General features: G+C 46.6%; 8 protein-coding genes and 1 non-coding gene across 9 annotated transcripts; 5 read left to right on the forward strand and 4 right to left on the reverse strand.

Annotated features, from left to right (window-relative positions):
- The first annotated feature begins 5 nt into the window (after positions 1-5).
- On the forward strand, positions 6-534 carry EDB82DRAFT_499031 (uncharacterized protein). Its single transcript, XM_065608588.1, has 2 exons — positions 6-345; positions 412-534. The coding sequence occupies exon 1, from the start codon at positions 68-70 to the stop codon at positions 332-334; it is 267 nt and encodes an 88-aa protein (XP_065464825.1). The 5' UTR covers positions 6-67; the 3' UTR covers positions 335-345; positions 412-534.
- Positions 535-713: 179 nt separating this feature from the next.
- EDB82DRAFT_499032 (pyridoxal phosphate-dependent transferase) lies at positions 714-2,427 on the reverse strand. The gene has a single exon (XM_025734885.2). It carries the CDS (start codon positions 2,300-2,302, stop codon positions 881-883), a length of 1,422 nt encoding a protein of 473 aa, XP_025585647.2. The 5' UTR covers positions 2,303-2,427; the 3' UTR covers positions 714-880.
- Positions 2,428-4,422, reverse strand: EDB82DRAFT_499037 (uncharacterized protein). Its single transcript, XM_025734886.2, has 3 exons — positions 3,041-4,422; positions 2,833-2,984; positions 2,428-2,769 (listed from the first exon to the last, which is right to left on the reverse strand). The coding sequence occupies exons 1-3, from the start codon at positions 4,366-4,368 to the stop codon at positions 2,624-2,626; spliced, it is 1,626 nt and encodes a 541-aa protein (XP_025585648.1). The 5' UTR covers positions 4,369-4,422; the 3' UTR covers positions 2,428-2,623.
- Positions 4,423-5,005: 583 nt separating this feature from the next.
- On the forward strand, positions 5,006-7,223 carry EDB82DRAFT_171379 (uncharacterized protein). Its single transcript, XM_065607117.1, has 8 exons — positions 5,006-5,431; positions 5,482-5,636; positions 5,702-5,895; positions 5,947-6,054; positions 6,110-6,319; positions 6,383-6,479; positions 6,532-6,611; positions 6,667-7,223. The coding sequence occupies exons 1-8, from the start codon at positions 5,138-5,140 to the stop codon at positions 6,873-6,875; spliced, it is 1,347 nt and encodes a 448-aa protein (XP_065464826.1). The 5' UTR covers positions 5,006-5,137; the 3' UTR covers positions 6,876-7,223.
- A 1,028-nt stretch (positions 7,224-8,251) lies between these two features.
- On the forward strand, positions 8,252-9,215 carry EDB82DRAFT_536356 (necrosis inducing protein-domain-containing protein; the record flags this gene model as incomplete). Its single annotated transcript, XM_025734889.2, has 2 exons — positions 8,252-8,724; positions 8,772-9,215. The coding sequence occupies exons 1-2, from the start codon at positions 8,386-8,388 to the stop codon at positions 9,213-9,215; spliced, it is 783 nt and encodes a 260-aa protein (XP_025585650.1). The 5' UTR covers positions 8,252-8,385.
- Positions 9,208-10,437, reverse strand: EDB82DRAFT_171398 (uncharacterized protein). The gene has a single exon (XM_025734890.2). The coding sequence runs from the start codon at positions 10,327-10,329 to the stop codon at positions 9,526-9,528; it is 804 nt and encodes a 267-aa protein (XP_025585651.1). The 5' UTR covers positions 10,330-10,437; the 3' UTR covers positions 9,208-9,525.
- Positions 10,438-10,550: 113 nt separating this feature from the next.
- EDB82DRAFT_t147 lies at positions 10,551-10,636 on the reverse strand. Its single transcript has one exon. It is a non-coding gene; the product is annotated as a tRNA-Tyr (tRNA).
- A 443-nt stretch (positions 10,637-11,079) lies between these two features.
- EDB82DRAFT_499042 (major facilitator superfamily domain-containing protein) lies at positions 11,080-12,841 on the forward strand. The gene has a single exon (XM_025734891.2). The coding sequence runs from the start codon at positions 11,161-11,163 to the stop codon at positions 12,652-12,654; it is 1,494 nt and encodes a 497-aa protein (XP_025585652.1). The 5' UTR covers positions 11,080-11,160; the 3' UTR covers positions 12,655-12,841.
- Positions 12,842-14,169: 1,328 nt separating this feature from the next.
- Positions 14,170-15,788, forward strand: EDB82DRAFT_555601 (Metallo-dependent phosphatase-like protein; the record flags this gene model as incomplete). Its single annotated transcript, XM_025734892.2, has 2 exons — positions 14,170-14,593; positions 14,647-15,788. Exons 1-2 carry the CDS (start codon positions 14,449-14,451, stop codon positions 15,786-15,788), a joined length of 1,287 nt encoding a protein of 428 aa, XP_025585653.1. The 5' UTR covers positions 14,170-14,448.
- Between the last annotated feature and the right edge of the window lie 322 nt (positions 15,789-16,110).

Here is a 16,110-nt window from a genome sequence, read left to right on the forward strand (position 1 = left end):
CGAAGATGGCATGTCTATTCTGGATACAATGAACTCTCCTGAACAGGGGTCCGACACGACTGGCTAAATGTTTACGTCCAAACTGCTTGTTCAATTTTTCATGGTCGAACTTGCCAAACGCATGCCCTCATATATGGCCATTATAAACGATGCATGGCCTGGCTCCGTCCATGACCCTCAGTTTAACCGTGAGCTTGACCAAGCCTTTGTGGGTGCTATGGTCAAGAAGATTATGAGACATGTTGCTTATACATCAGCCGATGGTGCGCGCATGATGACAAATGCCATTGTTAAATATGGTGATAAAACACATGGACAGTTTCTTTCGTTCTAGAAGCTCGTACCGTAAGTCCTTCTTCCCTGTCCCGCCAATCTCCATTTCGTTCCAACGGATTGCTTACCTTGTAATAGAATGGCACCAATTATCTACACGGAAGATGGTGAGAAGTGTGGTGGAAAGATCTGGAAGGAAACAATGGAAGAATTGGCATTCGCTCAGCCAGAGGAGGTGTTAAACTCCGCTTTAGGATAGATTCTAAGCATTTTGGCTATATGTGGAGATCGTGGAACATGCCTTTGCGACATATAAACCTTGCGTGTCTAAGCATTGTACCTGACATTTATGCCTTGCTGTAAGACGTTTTCTTCTTTCTACTAATTATATGATTGTCGTTAGTTTGAGAATATTCATCAGACTTATCGCGGAGCCACTGTTTGTGGAGAGACTATTTGTCAATGCCTCAAGCGTTACCACTATCTGACTTCTAGGTTGTGTTACAAGCCATACGTTTATCCCTCCCTATCTTAATCCTAGTAGAGTAACCAAAAAGGACTAATTGATTTAGAGATCTTATAACATCCATTCTACCTTAGCGTTGCTTTATGCAACGAGTTTTGCAGCCTGGCTGACTTGTACAATAATATCCACCATTTCCTCTTGTTTCAGCACGGGGCTGATTGAGCAGATCCTAAGAACAACCCTACCTCTCACCTTTGTGGTCAAAAGCCCTGCAATGTTATTCTCTAGTAGATGCCTTGAAATGGCCGCATTGAGACCATCTAGCTCTTCCTCGGTCTTTCCCAGAGGAGCGTATCGAAATGTGACGATCGCCATACTTGCTGGACTGATGACTTCCCAGTCTGGTAGCTTTCTAACCTCAGCTTCGGCAATCTCGGCGAGGTCGAAACCGTGGTCAACCATCTTTCCAATACGTTCTACACCGAGAACTCGCAATGTGAACCAAAGCTTCAGAGCGCGCGAAGGGCGGGTAAGTTCCATGCCGAGGTTCCAAAAGTCGGGAATCTCTTCGTGCTCAAGAGCGTCACGCAGATAGTCCCCATCATTGGCATAAACCTTTGCAAGATCCATCTTATTCCTCACCAGGATCAGACTGCAGCTATATGTTTGAAAAAGCCACTTGTGCGCGTCCCAAGAGATACTGTCTGCAAGCCCAAGACCTCTCGTAACTGCACTCCTCGTAGCACCAAGGGCCGCAGATGCACCAAAAGCCCCATCAATGTGAAGCCATATCTTTTCATCGTCTCGGATTTCGGCCAGGGCCTCCAACGGATCAATGGTGCCTGTGTTTGTCGTCCCACATGTACCCACGATGACGAATGGTTTAAGATTTGCAGCGCGGTCGGCCTTGATGGTTTTTTTGAGTACAGTAATATCCATCTGGAAAGAATTTGTTGGTATGATACGTATCTGGGTGCGCTTTATGCCTATAATCCGAAGGGATTTTATCACTGAGTGGTGTGTTTGATCAGAGAGATATGCGATCCCCAAGCTCTCGGTTCCTTCTTCTAAGATACGGTCTCTTGCCAACACCATACCACTCATATTGGCCATAGAACCACCCGACACAAAGACACCTCCAGCACTGTCTGGAAGTCCAACCTTGGAGGCGAGCCACTGCAGAAGTGTCTGCTCGACAATAGCCACACCTGGGCCTTGAAGGGCCGATCCAGCGAACGAATTGAAAGCGCTCGTTAGGCAGTCCCCTATCCACGATAGGGGAGATACAGGAGCTGGAATGAAGGCAAACGTCCGAGGGCGATTCATCCGAAAGCGAAAGTCAGATATGGTGAACGCATCTTCTATTGCGTCACGTACTGGATGAGCCGTCCCTGGAGTACTGATCACTCTCAGCCTGGAAATCTCTGCCGGGTCAGCCAACCGTATAATGGGGTCTTTGCTAACACTTTGAGTTGTCTGTAGGAGCCGGTCGAAGATGGCTTGAAAGGATGAGCTGATAGCGTCCAGCTCCTCGGTTTGGTCTGGGAAAGGTGAAAAGTCCATTGCAAGCTGTTATCGATTCTCCACGCAAGTAGAATATCTGTGGACGCAAGGAATTCAAGTATAAAAAGTATAACAAACGAATGCTGACCAACATTCATGTCATCAAAGGGCGCAAAGTAGTTGATTCAATGTCAAGTTCCCCGCATTTTATGTCATTGGCACCGCGTCTATGAGACAAACTGTCATACAGCCGATTTTCGGCATCATGCATATTCACATCTCATAACTACACCAAAGAAAGCCATTGCAGTAACTACTATCTGATAGAGAGTAATTGAAGATGATCTGCTTAGTACTGCAAACAACTCGAGACCATCGACTTTACTCCAAGCTATCATTTGCGATACTGTCAATTGAGGCATTGAACAGATCCCACCACTGAATGTTCGGCACCGAACGTATACGGGGATCAGGCATGACCAATATTGTGTTTAGCTTCCCTAAAGCTGTCCATGCCCACGTTTGAGCTACGCACAACAAGGTTAGCGAAACAAGACTATTAAAACAATGGCATCGTGGTGAGTATTTACGTCCGAATAAGTTGCTGACTCGTGAGTAGAAGGAAAAATCGTCAAGTTTCAGCGCAGGGCCATCGCCTCGATCATCTTTACCGTAAGTCCCCTGAAGATGTGTACCATCCATCAAACCAGCGGATGATAGAGGCGTAAACATACCAGGTGGTCTACAGGCTCACATCAGTAATTCGTGCTGTATTCAAGAAAACACCAATTTACTCACGACGGGAGACGGCTAGCTTTCATGGCTTCCATAGCATGGGCGACACCGCCAAAAGCAGCTGGGCCCTGAGTCCAGTCTACATGCTCGCTTATGTCGCTCTTGACAGCATCCTCAGTTGCTTGGCTCACGTTTCTTGTTACCTCCCAGACATCATTGAACCATTGCTGACTGTCGATCGATACATCTTCTTTCTTCAAAAAGGGTCCGACCTCAAAAGGCGATATAAGGAATGTAGTTGCCATGACCGGTCCAATATCAGCTGCTTCCTGGAATATCTGACGGATTGGCTTCTGCGACGAAGAATCCGCCTGATCCTGGTATGCTAGTGACGTGTGTTTCAGTCGATTGCTTACGCAAATAGGTGAAGCGATGGAGCATGGTAGACTCTGTGGCGGAAACGTTTTGAGCAATGCGAACGATTGCAATGCTGTCAATAACGCTGTTACTGTGACCCCTCGTGCTTTGCAGATATTTATAAGTCTCTTTGTCAGGTCCTCTGAGTACACTTGTCTTCGTACAGCGTAGTCGGTCCCTGGAAAATCCTTGGAAGACTCCTCAATAATGGGGCACATTGTAATATTCGCGAGGTTCGCTCCAAGCAGTTGTTGCGCCTTTTCCTGAGCTTCTTGATTCATCGGGGTAGTTCCCAGTGGCTGCTGGAGGATGTCCAGATAACACGGATGCAGGGAAGAAGTGGTAGTCGATGTATACGAAGGGAAAGGTAGGTTGTCGGCCAATCCATCTGAAAGCCTACATAGAATATTGTCTAAGATTGCAGCACCGCTCCAGAAGTCGTTTAGTGCATGATTGCAGCGGATAGCCACTGCGAAAGTGCCGGGGTCGGCTGATGATCCAACAAGCGATATGTGTATCAAGTGCGTCCCAGACTCAATGCTGATACGCTTTTCAGGGCTTGAATAAAACTCATCCGTCAGTGACTTGAGCCCTTCCTTAACTGACTTATCAGTGTGAAGAATTGTCGTCCGTTGCGCGATCCTCTCAGCCAAATCATTGTCGGATTCGAGCGGAGTATAAATAAAATCTCGAGACTTGGCGGGCACAGATTCATGCTGGCCGCGATGAATCGTTGCCAATAACGAAGGTTTCTGGAGGCAGACGAGAGCAATCGCTTTGTTGAACCACGTTTTGATGTTGTCTCTGGAATCAATCTTGGGTGTGAGAGATGGCGCGACGGTGAAAATGACAGCGCCCATCCATTCAGTCCAACCATCTAATTCTAGCCATTGATCAAACATTCGCTCAGGTCCGATGAGTGGACGAGTCCAGAGCCCGTCGGCTCGCAACTCCCATGGAGCGACCATTGCCATAATTGAAGTCGAAAATGTTGTTTTTGTAGCAAATGAATGATTGACACGATGGACTGGCCAAGTTATACACAAGGTCAAAACCCCGCATGAATTGTCAGGACGTCAAGGCCAAGAACTCGCAAAGGATCATCACTAGTCAGGGCTAATTTCTCACGTTGACCTAAGCTTACGCAGAATTAGACCAATTGATGTCATCAATTCCAAGTTTTCAGTAGCGGAGAAGAAGAATTAGAATACCGTTGCTATATACTAGGCAGAAGGCATTAACTTTACGGGCCTCTAACAGGGACGACGTGTGCTGTAAGAGCTACCTTAATGGGTAGTTCGACCGGGCCAGGGTCATGATGAGATTTCCAGTGTATTGCAGTGGACTGTTCACTGTAGTGCAGCCTGAGATAATTCGTAATTTCGTCTGCATTGCTCAGTAGAGACTTCAGCGTTTCTAACTTAATAATTGGCAAAATGAGAAGACAAAGACACAGAATGCATTCCATAAAGTATGACTTATTCACTACTTATAACATTTAAATGGAATGGAACTGTTTCCGAACTGCACTTCCGAACCGAGCCAGCCCTGCCCGAAGAATAATGCCCCGCTTGAAAAGAACCCCGAATGTTGGAGATAGAAAAAGTTCCTACCGTACAGAAACGCATACAAGACAGACTCAACCCACGCATTCTCCGCTTGCAGGAAGATTAGAGAAACCGTATCAACTTGAATCATTCAAGAGATCGTGACAAAACTCATTTTTGTAACGACGACCCAGAAATGCCGCAGAAGCGGGGTGTGTCGACGCCTAAGAGTCAAAGTAGCCAAGGGCATCAAGCGAAAAGAGAGGCTGTAGACGATAGGCCATTCTTGTCTACTTCATTGACTCTAACTATCGGGGTCTTGATAATAGGAGCCCTGATCCCTTTCGCTTATGGAATTTTTGGTGAGACAAAGCCTAAGACGGCTGTTATCGACCTGGAAAGGTTACCAGAAACAGCTCAGGCAATTGACCAAAGACGCTTCAATGTCCTGGAACGTGTTCCACCACCCAGCGAAGCCAATGCTACAACGGTGAGGTTTTTAGAGTGGAAATATGTGGGATTCGTGCTGACGAGGTCTAGAGGTTTCTGTGGCCGGGAGTCACACACGAATCTCTTTTGGAACGACCATTCCACGTCTACGATGCTGAGTTTCTAGACGTCATCGGGAACAATCCAACATTGACGCTGCTCGCCACCTCTGACAAGGACCCTATCTTTCATGAGGCTGTAGTATGGTTCGTTGACCTTGCCCTTGGAAACAGAAGTGGCGTGAATACCAAGCTAATTCTCAATAATATAGGAATCCACCCACTGATGAAGTATTTTTCGTGCAATCAGCTGGATCTCCAGACGCCGGGACGGGTCTAGAGAAGTCATCCATTATCCAGAAGATTTCCCTAGCAGACGCTGAAGCGTTACGAAATGGCTCGCATACACAAAGTCATGTGGATATAACAGTGGTTGATTCTGAGCCACAAGTCATAAATCCTAATGGCATGGAACATCAATCTTCCTACATATAACGCTCAACTAACTGTAGACTAGGTGGAACAAACTACAAAGGCCAAATCATCTTTGCAGGCGAAGGCCAAGGAGAAAACATCCCTTCAGCTCTTTACCTAATGAATCCGGAAAGGCCATACAACACCACAAGTAAGGCATTTATATGACATAAAAGATGTTATCGTACCTAACATCAATCCCCTAGTGCTTGTGAACAACTACTTCGGAAGGCAATTCAACTCAATTAATGACGTTTCCATCAACCCACGAAACGGGCACATCTACTTCACTGATACAATGTATGGCTATTGGCAGCATTTTCGTCCTGAGCCGGGATTGAGAAACCAAGTTTATCGTCTTGAGCCAGATACAGGAGCTTTGACTGTTGTCGCCGACGGCTTCGCTGCCCCAAATGGTAAGTCAGCTACAGAAGACCATGTGTAAATAAGTGTTGAGGTTGACCAAAGATGAATTACAGGCATAACGTTTTCTCCAGATGGAAGGCACGCATATATCACTGATACAGGCCTGAGCAATGGGCTTTTCGGGGTGAATCCTACCAGTCCCGCATCAATGTAAGTGATGGACACGATGATTTTCATGCGTAACCTTTAACCGTGGGTTTAGCTACCGATTCGATGTTCAGAAGGACGGATCTTGGGATAGTCGCAAGACTTTTGCATACGTGGGATCGCGTTTACCTGACGGTGCGTTTCTCACTTTCCAGTGACATATTCGACTCTGACTGATGCGTTATTATAGGTATCCATTGTGACTCAAAAGGTAATGTCTATGCAGGATGCGGCGATGGTGTCCACGTCTGGAATCCTTCAGGCAAACTCATCGGGAAAATATACACGGGCATGAATGCAGCCAACTTTCAATTGGTAGGAAATGGTCGGATGATTATAATGGGAAGGACGAAACTGTTCTTTGCTACAATTGCTGCATCTGAGGCCCCGTTGAGTTGATTGGGCGGTAGAGGGTCAGTAGGAATATCACCTATACTTCGAGGTAAAGCTATTTTGTTCTTCTGCGAAAGATACGATGCTAGGGATTCCACACGCATTTCCTATTTGGTCTCACTACGTCGTACGGGTTCAACGCTGATGCCTAGATTAAGCTTCAATGTCGATCAATGGGTCTAAGCGCAGGAGGATAGCTATCACCACATGCAAGTTACTTGGGTGCCAAGAGTCAATATCTCGGTCAATTCACCCACAACATGAATCGGGTGTTAATAAATCATCATCGACTTTTCATTTAATGCAGGGCGGTAAAAGTGCCGGTCCCGAAGTTCACAGATTCATGCCGTGTTCACTGCCGATCCTAAACGAGATTCCACAGGGCTGTGCAGCTGATGCCGATCAGTTAAGGAGTTGTTGGTTGGCCAAGTTTCGAACTGCTGCACAAGAATCCTTCCGCCGATCAGAGTGTTGATAGTGACGTCGGAAAATAAGCTCGTCTTCTGTTAAGCTTAATTGCCGAATCATAGTAGCCATGAACACCTGCCGAGTAGCATCCGAAGAGCCTTGCTTAGTCCAGATTAGGATGTTGCGAAGGGAGCCCCTGCATAGGTAGTTTTCCGAGATCATCATGCCTAGGTGGAGCTGAATTAGACACGAGTTGCCCAATTCATATGTGTATGAGGCTGTGTCGTTAGATTGAATCTGGTAAGGCAGACCAGTCGGAAAATATCATTCAGCCGATATATTGCTGTTCCCGATGAGGTCCATGAGCGCAAACTGACTATGGAAAACAAAAGGTATCGAGCAAACAGCGACTCAAACTCATCTTAATTTTACAATTCCAAACTCCAGTCGTTATACCCTTCTTCCACATCTTTAGGCAGGCTATTTTGAAGGATCTAGTGTCGCAGCGGTCGAGGCAGCCTTACAATTGTTTGGTTGACCCACGTGCTCTGTGATGCGACTTGTCGCGCCGATCACCTCTAATCCTTCATCCCGATTTAATATTCGGCTAATAAAGTATTCACCGTAGCTTGTAAAGGTATGATGTAATTGACTCTGTCATGTTTCAAAGAAACATGGCTGAAACGGAACTCCCAGGCCGTCCCTACTCGACTAGTGCAATGCATAATGGAAGGATTCAGCCCAGCAAAAAGCAACGTTCCCTCAATCTTGTTGTTGTGCTTCCACGTGTTAGTGAACTTGGCTTAGAAGGAGAATATTCTTGGTAAAGTTGCAGAGAATCTTATACTAGAGCCAATTAGGACAACTGGAGCATTATTGTGATCAGCGTCGGTGCAACTTCATAGTATGAAAGATGCCTTGAAGGTGAGGGATCAGCGGTACAAGCATCTATGGGGGCCTTTTTATCAATCAATGGTTGATATACGAAGACAACGGGCTGAGTAGAGCATTGAGTATATATATCCTACAATTCCTCTCGGTAAACACTTCTCATCCTCATCACCGCCATCACTTCCTTCCAACACCACATCATCCTACAACCTTCATCATGCAGAACAAGCTCTTTACAGCCGCAGCCCTTCTCGGTGCTATGGCATCAGTTCACGCCTCTCCCGTCACCAAGCAAGTCAAGCGAGACGTCCTCACTGCCCTTCCTGAAGGTGCGGATGAGATTGAGCTCAAGTTCCAACCTTCTCTCGACTTTGACAGTGATGGCTGCTACCAGACTGCTGCCATTGACCCTGATGGTAACCTCAACCCTGGCCACGATGCCACGGGTACCCCTCAGGGAGATTGTCGCGATCCTCCACAGCTGGAGAACAGCAACACCTATTCTCGCAAGCGCTGTAACAACGGCATCTGTGCTATTATGCAAGGCTTTCTTTATGTTTGTGATCATGTCATCCGAGCTAATGGTCGAATTACAGGTATGAGACATACTTCGAGAAGGATCAAAGTGCACTAGCCACTTTCGCCGGTGGTCACCGCCACGACTGGGAGAACATCGTCGTGTTCGCCAAGGACGACACAGTCCTTCGTGTCGCTCCTTCATGCCATGGTGGTTATGGTGGCGCCAGCAACGATTTCCCTATCGACGGAACAAGCCCTCTTCTCGTCTACCACAAGGACGGCGCCGGAACCCACTGCTACCGTTTCGCAAATGACGATGATCGTAACGAGCCCGAGAACCCTACTGGCTCGTTCTTCAAGGCTCCTCTCGTTGGATGGGACAACTGGCCCGATGTTGGTCTCCGAGACAAGATGCTCCAGAACTGGAATGGTGGTGTTGGACCCAAGTTGGATGATGAGTTTGGTGACTCCCTCAAGGATGCTGCCGGTGACGGTGTTGAAGGCTTTGACCCTTACGCCGACGAGTAGGTTGTTTCTGGGACAATATGCGTAGTTGGTAACATATAAACTTGAATACAATTGAAGTAACGGTGTACCTCTGTATGATCTACCATCCTCTCCACGTGCAGCAGTTGACCAGAATTGAGCCAATAATATAAACACCGTTTTCACTGCTATCATGACGACAAACTATAGGAACGTCTCCCTTCACCCTTTATCAAATAAGTCTTCATGCAGGCGGGATCAAGAGCCAACAGCCAAATACGTTGGAGAACTTATCCGTCTCAGACCAAAACTCGACATAATCGGGAAGCGTGAATGTACCGCCAAGCTTGTTTCAAGTTGACATATTGGAAAGGAAGATATCCTCTCTTCCCTGAGCAGACATCTTTGCAAACGCTTGTAGTTGCTTTCCCCAGTCATTTCGAATTCCTCCAAATACGAATGTCTGTGGCCCTGTCGCTTCCTGCGGCTTGTTCATGAAGACGAGGTCTCGACTGACCCGAAGAGTTAAATAGTTATTATCAACAAATTGAAGAATAAGTGCGAACTTTCCATCGGCAGTGTCAAGCCTGTAATGTTGTAAACTCGACTGAGTTGGCGGGTAGAATGGGGCAAGTTTGGTCTCAGCATCAGGGTTAAGCCATAATATGCCTTCGAGAAGAAGGTTATTTCCTGGTCCTTGCGGTTGTTCTTCCGCATGCTGAAACCTCAAGTATTTCTTACGGCTACCAGAAGGAGTAGGATCGTACAAGTGGTTAAAGTAGTCGATTGAGTAAAGTTCAAACGTGGTGTCTAAAGGACCGAGGACAGGCATGCTGTGTTCTGCAGGCATGGAAGACTCGAGGGTTTCGTATGCCATCTGAACTTCCCTCACTTTGTCTATCTCATCTTGGCGATTTCTGTCTTTCTGTTTCTGGACGAAGTCTTTTCGTTTCTGTAGTTCCTGCTTGCGCTGCTCTCGCATCTCTTTTAGTTGATGAAAAGATGCAGCGTCAGGACCATCGTAATTACTGGTCTCATCTTCATCAAGGTCGGAAATATCTTCGTCGAAAGTCCATGGAAGAACCACTCCTCCACTCTTGAAATGAGGAGCCAGGCGATGATACCATGCGGGTAAAGAGTTATTGGACGTCGGCATATTGTTTTATTTATCTTGATGTTGTTAAACATGAATTTGAATGCGGGGGTTTCACAATCAGCAAAGTTTAAATATGTTGTTATTGAGCCAATCATTTGTCAATAGATGCTTTTGTTTACAGGTATCTTGACTCAAGCCAAGCAATGCCAACAAGAACGACAAGCAAGATTTGGGTATGAATGAAGGACAAAAGAATTGGTAAAACCCGCAAAAATAATGGATCCCCGAAACCTGGATCGAACAAGTGACCTTTCGATGACATGCTTACAATTACAGTCGAACGCTCTTCCAGCTGAGCTATTCGGGGATAAGGTACTAATTTGAGTTTGGTCTCATAATTTGGAATTACAGTACTGAGCACAGATACACATGAAGGCAAACTGTTTTCTGGTTCATCTTACCCTAGGTATTTGCAGTAGCACAATAATATCTTCAACTAACAAACGTGATTGTTTCTCAGTAACTCAACATCGGCTGTACAACTAGAATTCTTATTTCAAATAGTAATAACAATATTCATATTTTACAGCGTTAATTCAATCATCCATTCTCTTTTCGGTACACCGAGATTCGGCTTTAGAACTGAACTCCATTAATGCTCCAGGTTAATCCCTCTGACTCAGTACCCAACATCTTAGTAATTCAGCACACCATTACTCTCAATGAGGCAACTCGGTGTATCTTGGCCGACTACGGCGCCGATAACTCCGATCGGCGCACCCCGCAGACTAGGCTGGACAGACAATTATTAGTTATGGTAATTGACCATGCGATCAATTCATATTTTCTCAATATTGTTCTTTGTCTCTTCATCTTTTTTCACTCACTGTGATGGCGACTCAAAGAACTTCTGTCGCTCAAACGGTTGGCTGGCTATATCATGAGTCTGGCATTTCAGCCGTGTATACCACTGGTAAAGATGCATGGCTTATCATCCTCTCACGAACATGTCGTATGTTCGCCTTCAAAGCCGTTACACTTACGATAGCCCAATTTTTCTCCGAATTGGGTTTCTCCGATTTTCGCATTGGGTTGTTTATGAGCTTGACACTCCTGGGTGATGTCTTTCTTGGTTTGATTGTCACTCTCATGGCCGATGGACTCGGCCGACGAAGAGTCCTTATTGCAGGTGGAATCTTGATGGCCTGTTCGGGCTTGATCTTTTCTTTCTTTGAGAACTTTTGGGTCCTTCTGCTAGCTGCTATTGTCGGTGTCATCAGTGCCAGCGGTAGTGACTTTGGCCCTTTCCGAGCTATCGAAGAGTCCATGCTGTCTCACATCACAAACCCAAAGACTCGAGCAGATGTTTTGGCTTGGTACATTACTAGTTCCAGTCTCGGAGCGGCGTCGGGGACAGCATTGGCAGGGCGATTTGTCGAGAAGCTCGCAAACCGGGAGGGATGGGATCTCGTAGCAGCATACCATGCGACCTTTTGGGTTTATGTATTGATGGGTGGGTTGAACGTCGTGTTCGCATTGCTCGTTAGCAGCAATACCGAAGCTGCCCATCATGAAGATGCTTCAGAAGCGTCAGATGAGCTAGCTGAAGGACTTCTTCGGGATTCATCTGATGAGGACGAAGACGGAAGCAGGCGAACATCTATCGCCTCAAACACCCCGAAACCCACCAGTCGATTTTCAGGCGTTTCCTCTGGTACCAGATCCGTCATGTATCGTTTGTGGTTCTTGCTTACTGTTGATTCCCTGGCCGACGGCATGGTATCAGAGTCTCTGACCACATACTTCATGGATTCCAAGTTTTCGCTGTCCAAGGCTAGACTTGGAGACATTTTTTCAACCGCACAGGTCTTGGCCACGGTTTCGACAGTCTTTGCGGGCCCCCTAGCTCGTCATCTTGGTCTCGTCAACACCATGGTCTTCACCCACCTACCATCCTCGATCTCCGTGCTGTTCTTCCCCTTCCCGAGCGGAATTGTCATCACGGTTATACTCCTCTTCATCCGCATGGGTCTAAACAACATGGACCAAGCACCGCGAGCAGCTTTCATTGCTGCTGTGGTTAAGCCTGAAGAGCGAACTGCCGTGATGGGCATTACATCGACACTCAGAACGTTGGCCATGGCTACTGGTCCATCGCTTACTGGAGGGCTTGCTGAGAGCGGGAAATTCTGGATTGCCTTTGTTGTGGGTGGTATATTGCGAATCATGTATGACTTGGGGCTGTGGTTCATGTTCATTAATATGAAACTGCATACACACGAAGTTCAGCAAGATGAACCTGCGTCGAGAGGACAGTCGATTGGCGAAGAAGATGTAGAGATGTTGCGGGGGTCTGGTGAGAGAAGACGATCTGAGGATGATTGAGTAGAATTACTCGTTTGACGGGCTTAGGATTCCCGTAAAAAGATGATCTCGGGATCAGACGGTGAAAAACGACTTTTATTTCGCACGATACTGACTGGGTTGGCATTTTTCGAGGATTGTAAAGTACCTTCCTAGATAAATGGGTTAGATTGACAGATGAATAAAACACGAAATACCAATTCTTCATAACATATCCATCTGGCCAGTTATTTAAAACTCAGGGTTCAGTCTCAGACAAGAACTTTAACTTTATTCACTTCCGCGAACGGGCGCAACGACAAATGAGGGTTCTTGGTAATATCTTCCCACAACACTGATGTGTCATTTATTCGTGCCACCTGATACATTGAATGCCGTGTAAGCATCCGCCAGTCTCGTTGTGACGATGATGTCGATGTTTTGAATGGTCAGGAGAAACCCATTCAGCCGCCCTGCTTCATAATCCCCCTGTGCCCTGGAAATGGATCGTTGCCGTTAAATTATAGACGTAAAATTCAGGTCCGTTTGCGATGGGTGCAGGATAAAATTATAATCTGGATGAAGTTCAACACCTTCGGAGATGCTTACCTGAGTCGCGTCCTTCATTGCTTAGTCGGCAGTCCCGCAGAGAGTCTTCGTTGAATGCGTCGTGTAGGCTGATCAATTCATACCGTGACCCTGCAGCACGTAGGCGATTCCCTGCCAATCTCGGCATATCTTGATAGAATACTGCAAGGTTTCTAAGGCGCTTGCTCCTAAGTGGCAGGTCCGCAACATCAGATATCACACGAGAGTTAGAGAATCCATGAGCCATGTGGTATTTTCTCACGTGAGAAGTAGACACTATGCATTCTTTTGTAAATGAGGATCATTTCAAGCTTTTCTAAGGCGTGGGACTTTCTTTGCAAGTTAGATCTACCGCCCACAACGGAAAGTGGGCGCGTGCTGGCTTGCTACTTTGGGCTTCCACCTCGTTTGACCAGACAGGCTTCCCCTTAGTACAGTCTCGCTAACAAAAGACTCGTACGAGCATTTACGTGCGAAAGGCAGCTTAGCTAATATTGACGGTATCAATTACGCGGCAACTGAGCAGAGATTAATGATCAGACCAAGATTATTGGGCATTATTGCGTCCTTAAAATTGGCGCTATGTGACATTAGTCTTTCGGGATGACGACTCGTTGTGCTCGGGCCGTCTCAGGTCTTCTCAGTTTCCTCCCACATCTCGGATCCGGAACCGAAATCGATCGGATCATCCTCCAATGATTCTAAGGACAAAGATGGATCATGGAACGAACCCTGCTAAGTAAACAGATCGACCAGTTCAAGCGGTATCGATCATTTGTTAGAAAAGGTCGCGGTTTATGTATAAAACTCGCTAGTAATGTCTCATCCAAGGCATCCAAAGTTCAAAGACGTACCAAAGACACTCCCGAATGTCCCGTATCCTGTTTTCGACCGGACTAATAACTCGCTAACGTGAAATTGATTGCTGAAGATTCGGAGGAAAAAAAGAACAAGCGCCACCAAGGTGTCGTCGGCACTTGTTGTCGACCACGTCTGCACGTTACGAAATTCGCTATCCATGTCGCATATGCCCCTCTTTAGCTTGTTCCCCTACTTCAGGTCTAACTCGTCTGGGGATCGTGAGATATTCCTTTTAATCGAAAGTTTAGAGGGATGACGCATCGATGTTTTTGTCGACATTCTTAAATGATCCTTCAGCCATGATGTCAAACAACAGAATGCCCAGAAGGATCATCACGACATCCATCTTTAAACAGCTTTACCGTGGATATCGCCAATTAAATCACAATGAGACGGCAGATCATCGCATCGGCTTCTCTCGCAGCGCTAGTCAGTGGTGCTGATGTCGACAACTCGAAGCTTGACCCGCTACAGTTCAAGAAAGATGGTACCTTTCAGATTGCCATCTTTTCTGACATGCATTTCGGACAATGTGAGTCTCGCCACTATTCATGAGTGAAACATGTGATTGACAATCTTGAACAGATGAATCTTCGACAGGCCCTGAACAGGACCGCAATTCAATCGAGGTGCTCAACAAAGTGCTTGACTACGACACGCCAGATCTGGTAGTCCTCAATGGCGATCTCATCAACGGTGACTCAACATGGAAACACAACAGCACACACTATATCGACATGATTGTTGAGCCTATGATCAACCGCAGTCTCACTTGGGCGTCTACTTATGGTAACCATGACCATAACTACAACATCAATGGTGATGATATTCTTGTACGCGAGCAAATGTGGCCAGGGGCACGCACTCAGAAAATGGTCAACGAGACAAAGTCAGGCACCACCAATTATTACCTTCCAGTCTATCCCTCTGACTGCTCCGATACATCCGATTGTAGCCCTCAGCTTATACTGTGGTTCTTCGATAGCCGTGGCGGAAACTATTACCAGGGCAGCTGGCAGGAGAACTGGGTTGATCAGAGCGTGGTAGACTGGTTCAACGAAACCAGCACCGAGCTGACAAGCAAGCACAACAAAACCATCCCTTCACTTGCCTTTGTTCACGTACCCCCCAATGCAACAGTCGCGCTTCAGACAGAGCTTGGTATTCGAAAGAACTACCAGCCTGGTATCAACGATGACCCCCCAGTCCCTCAACAGGGATACGGATGGTGCGCGGACGGTACCCCAACTTACGACTGCCCATACGGTGGCCAAGATGTACCTTTTATGGAAGCCCTAGTCACTATCCCCGGAATCATCGGTTTGTTTTATGGTCACGACCACGGAAACACATGGTGCTACCGTTGGGATAGCAAGCTCGATGGCATGGACATCGAAGGCAACGGCATCCATCTCTGCTACGGACAGCACTCTGGCTATGGCGGATACGGCGATTGGATCCGAGGCGCGCGAGAAATTATTGTGACAGAGGACATGTTGGAGAAGAACGAAGTGGAAACATACATTCGACTTGAATCTGGCGACGCAGTAGGAAAGGTCACGCTCAACTCGACTTTCAACGACGATTACTATCCCGCTACACCGAATACTTTGACTTACATGTCGGAGGACGAGAGCAGTGGCGCGTTCAGCCTTTCAGGAAGCTCGGAGTCTATTGCGGTGGCAGTTGGAGGATCACTGGCAGTGATCGCGTGGTTGGTGGTTTGAGAATGTTCTTTCTACGATTCATGATGATCTGAGATACCCATGCTCTAGTTTTATTTGTCCTTATACCACTTGAATGATTTAATGGCGTTATTGCAGTACACTTATACCACCTACTCGTTCGTTTCTGAAGTGTAATTGAGGTATTCCCATTTGTAGCATTGATGTCGACTTGTATGCCAGTCGTCTGGATGGGCTTCTATTTTCTCACAGTCTGATTCATTGATATATTACTCAGTGACACATTCTCCGTTTGGTCTCTTGGTCCAATGTCATACAATGAAAGACACTGTCCAGGACAGCCAATCATAACAGAGTCATGTCG

This window comes from Fusarium venenatum (assembly GCF_020744135.1).
Source record: "Fusarium venenatum strain MPI-CAGE-CH-0201 chromosome Unknown EDB82scaffold_2, whole genome shotgun sequence".
Classification (NCBI taxonomy): Eukaryota; Fungi; Ascomycota; class Sordariomycetes; order Hypocreales; family Nectriaceae; genus Fusarium; species Fusarium venenatum.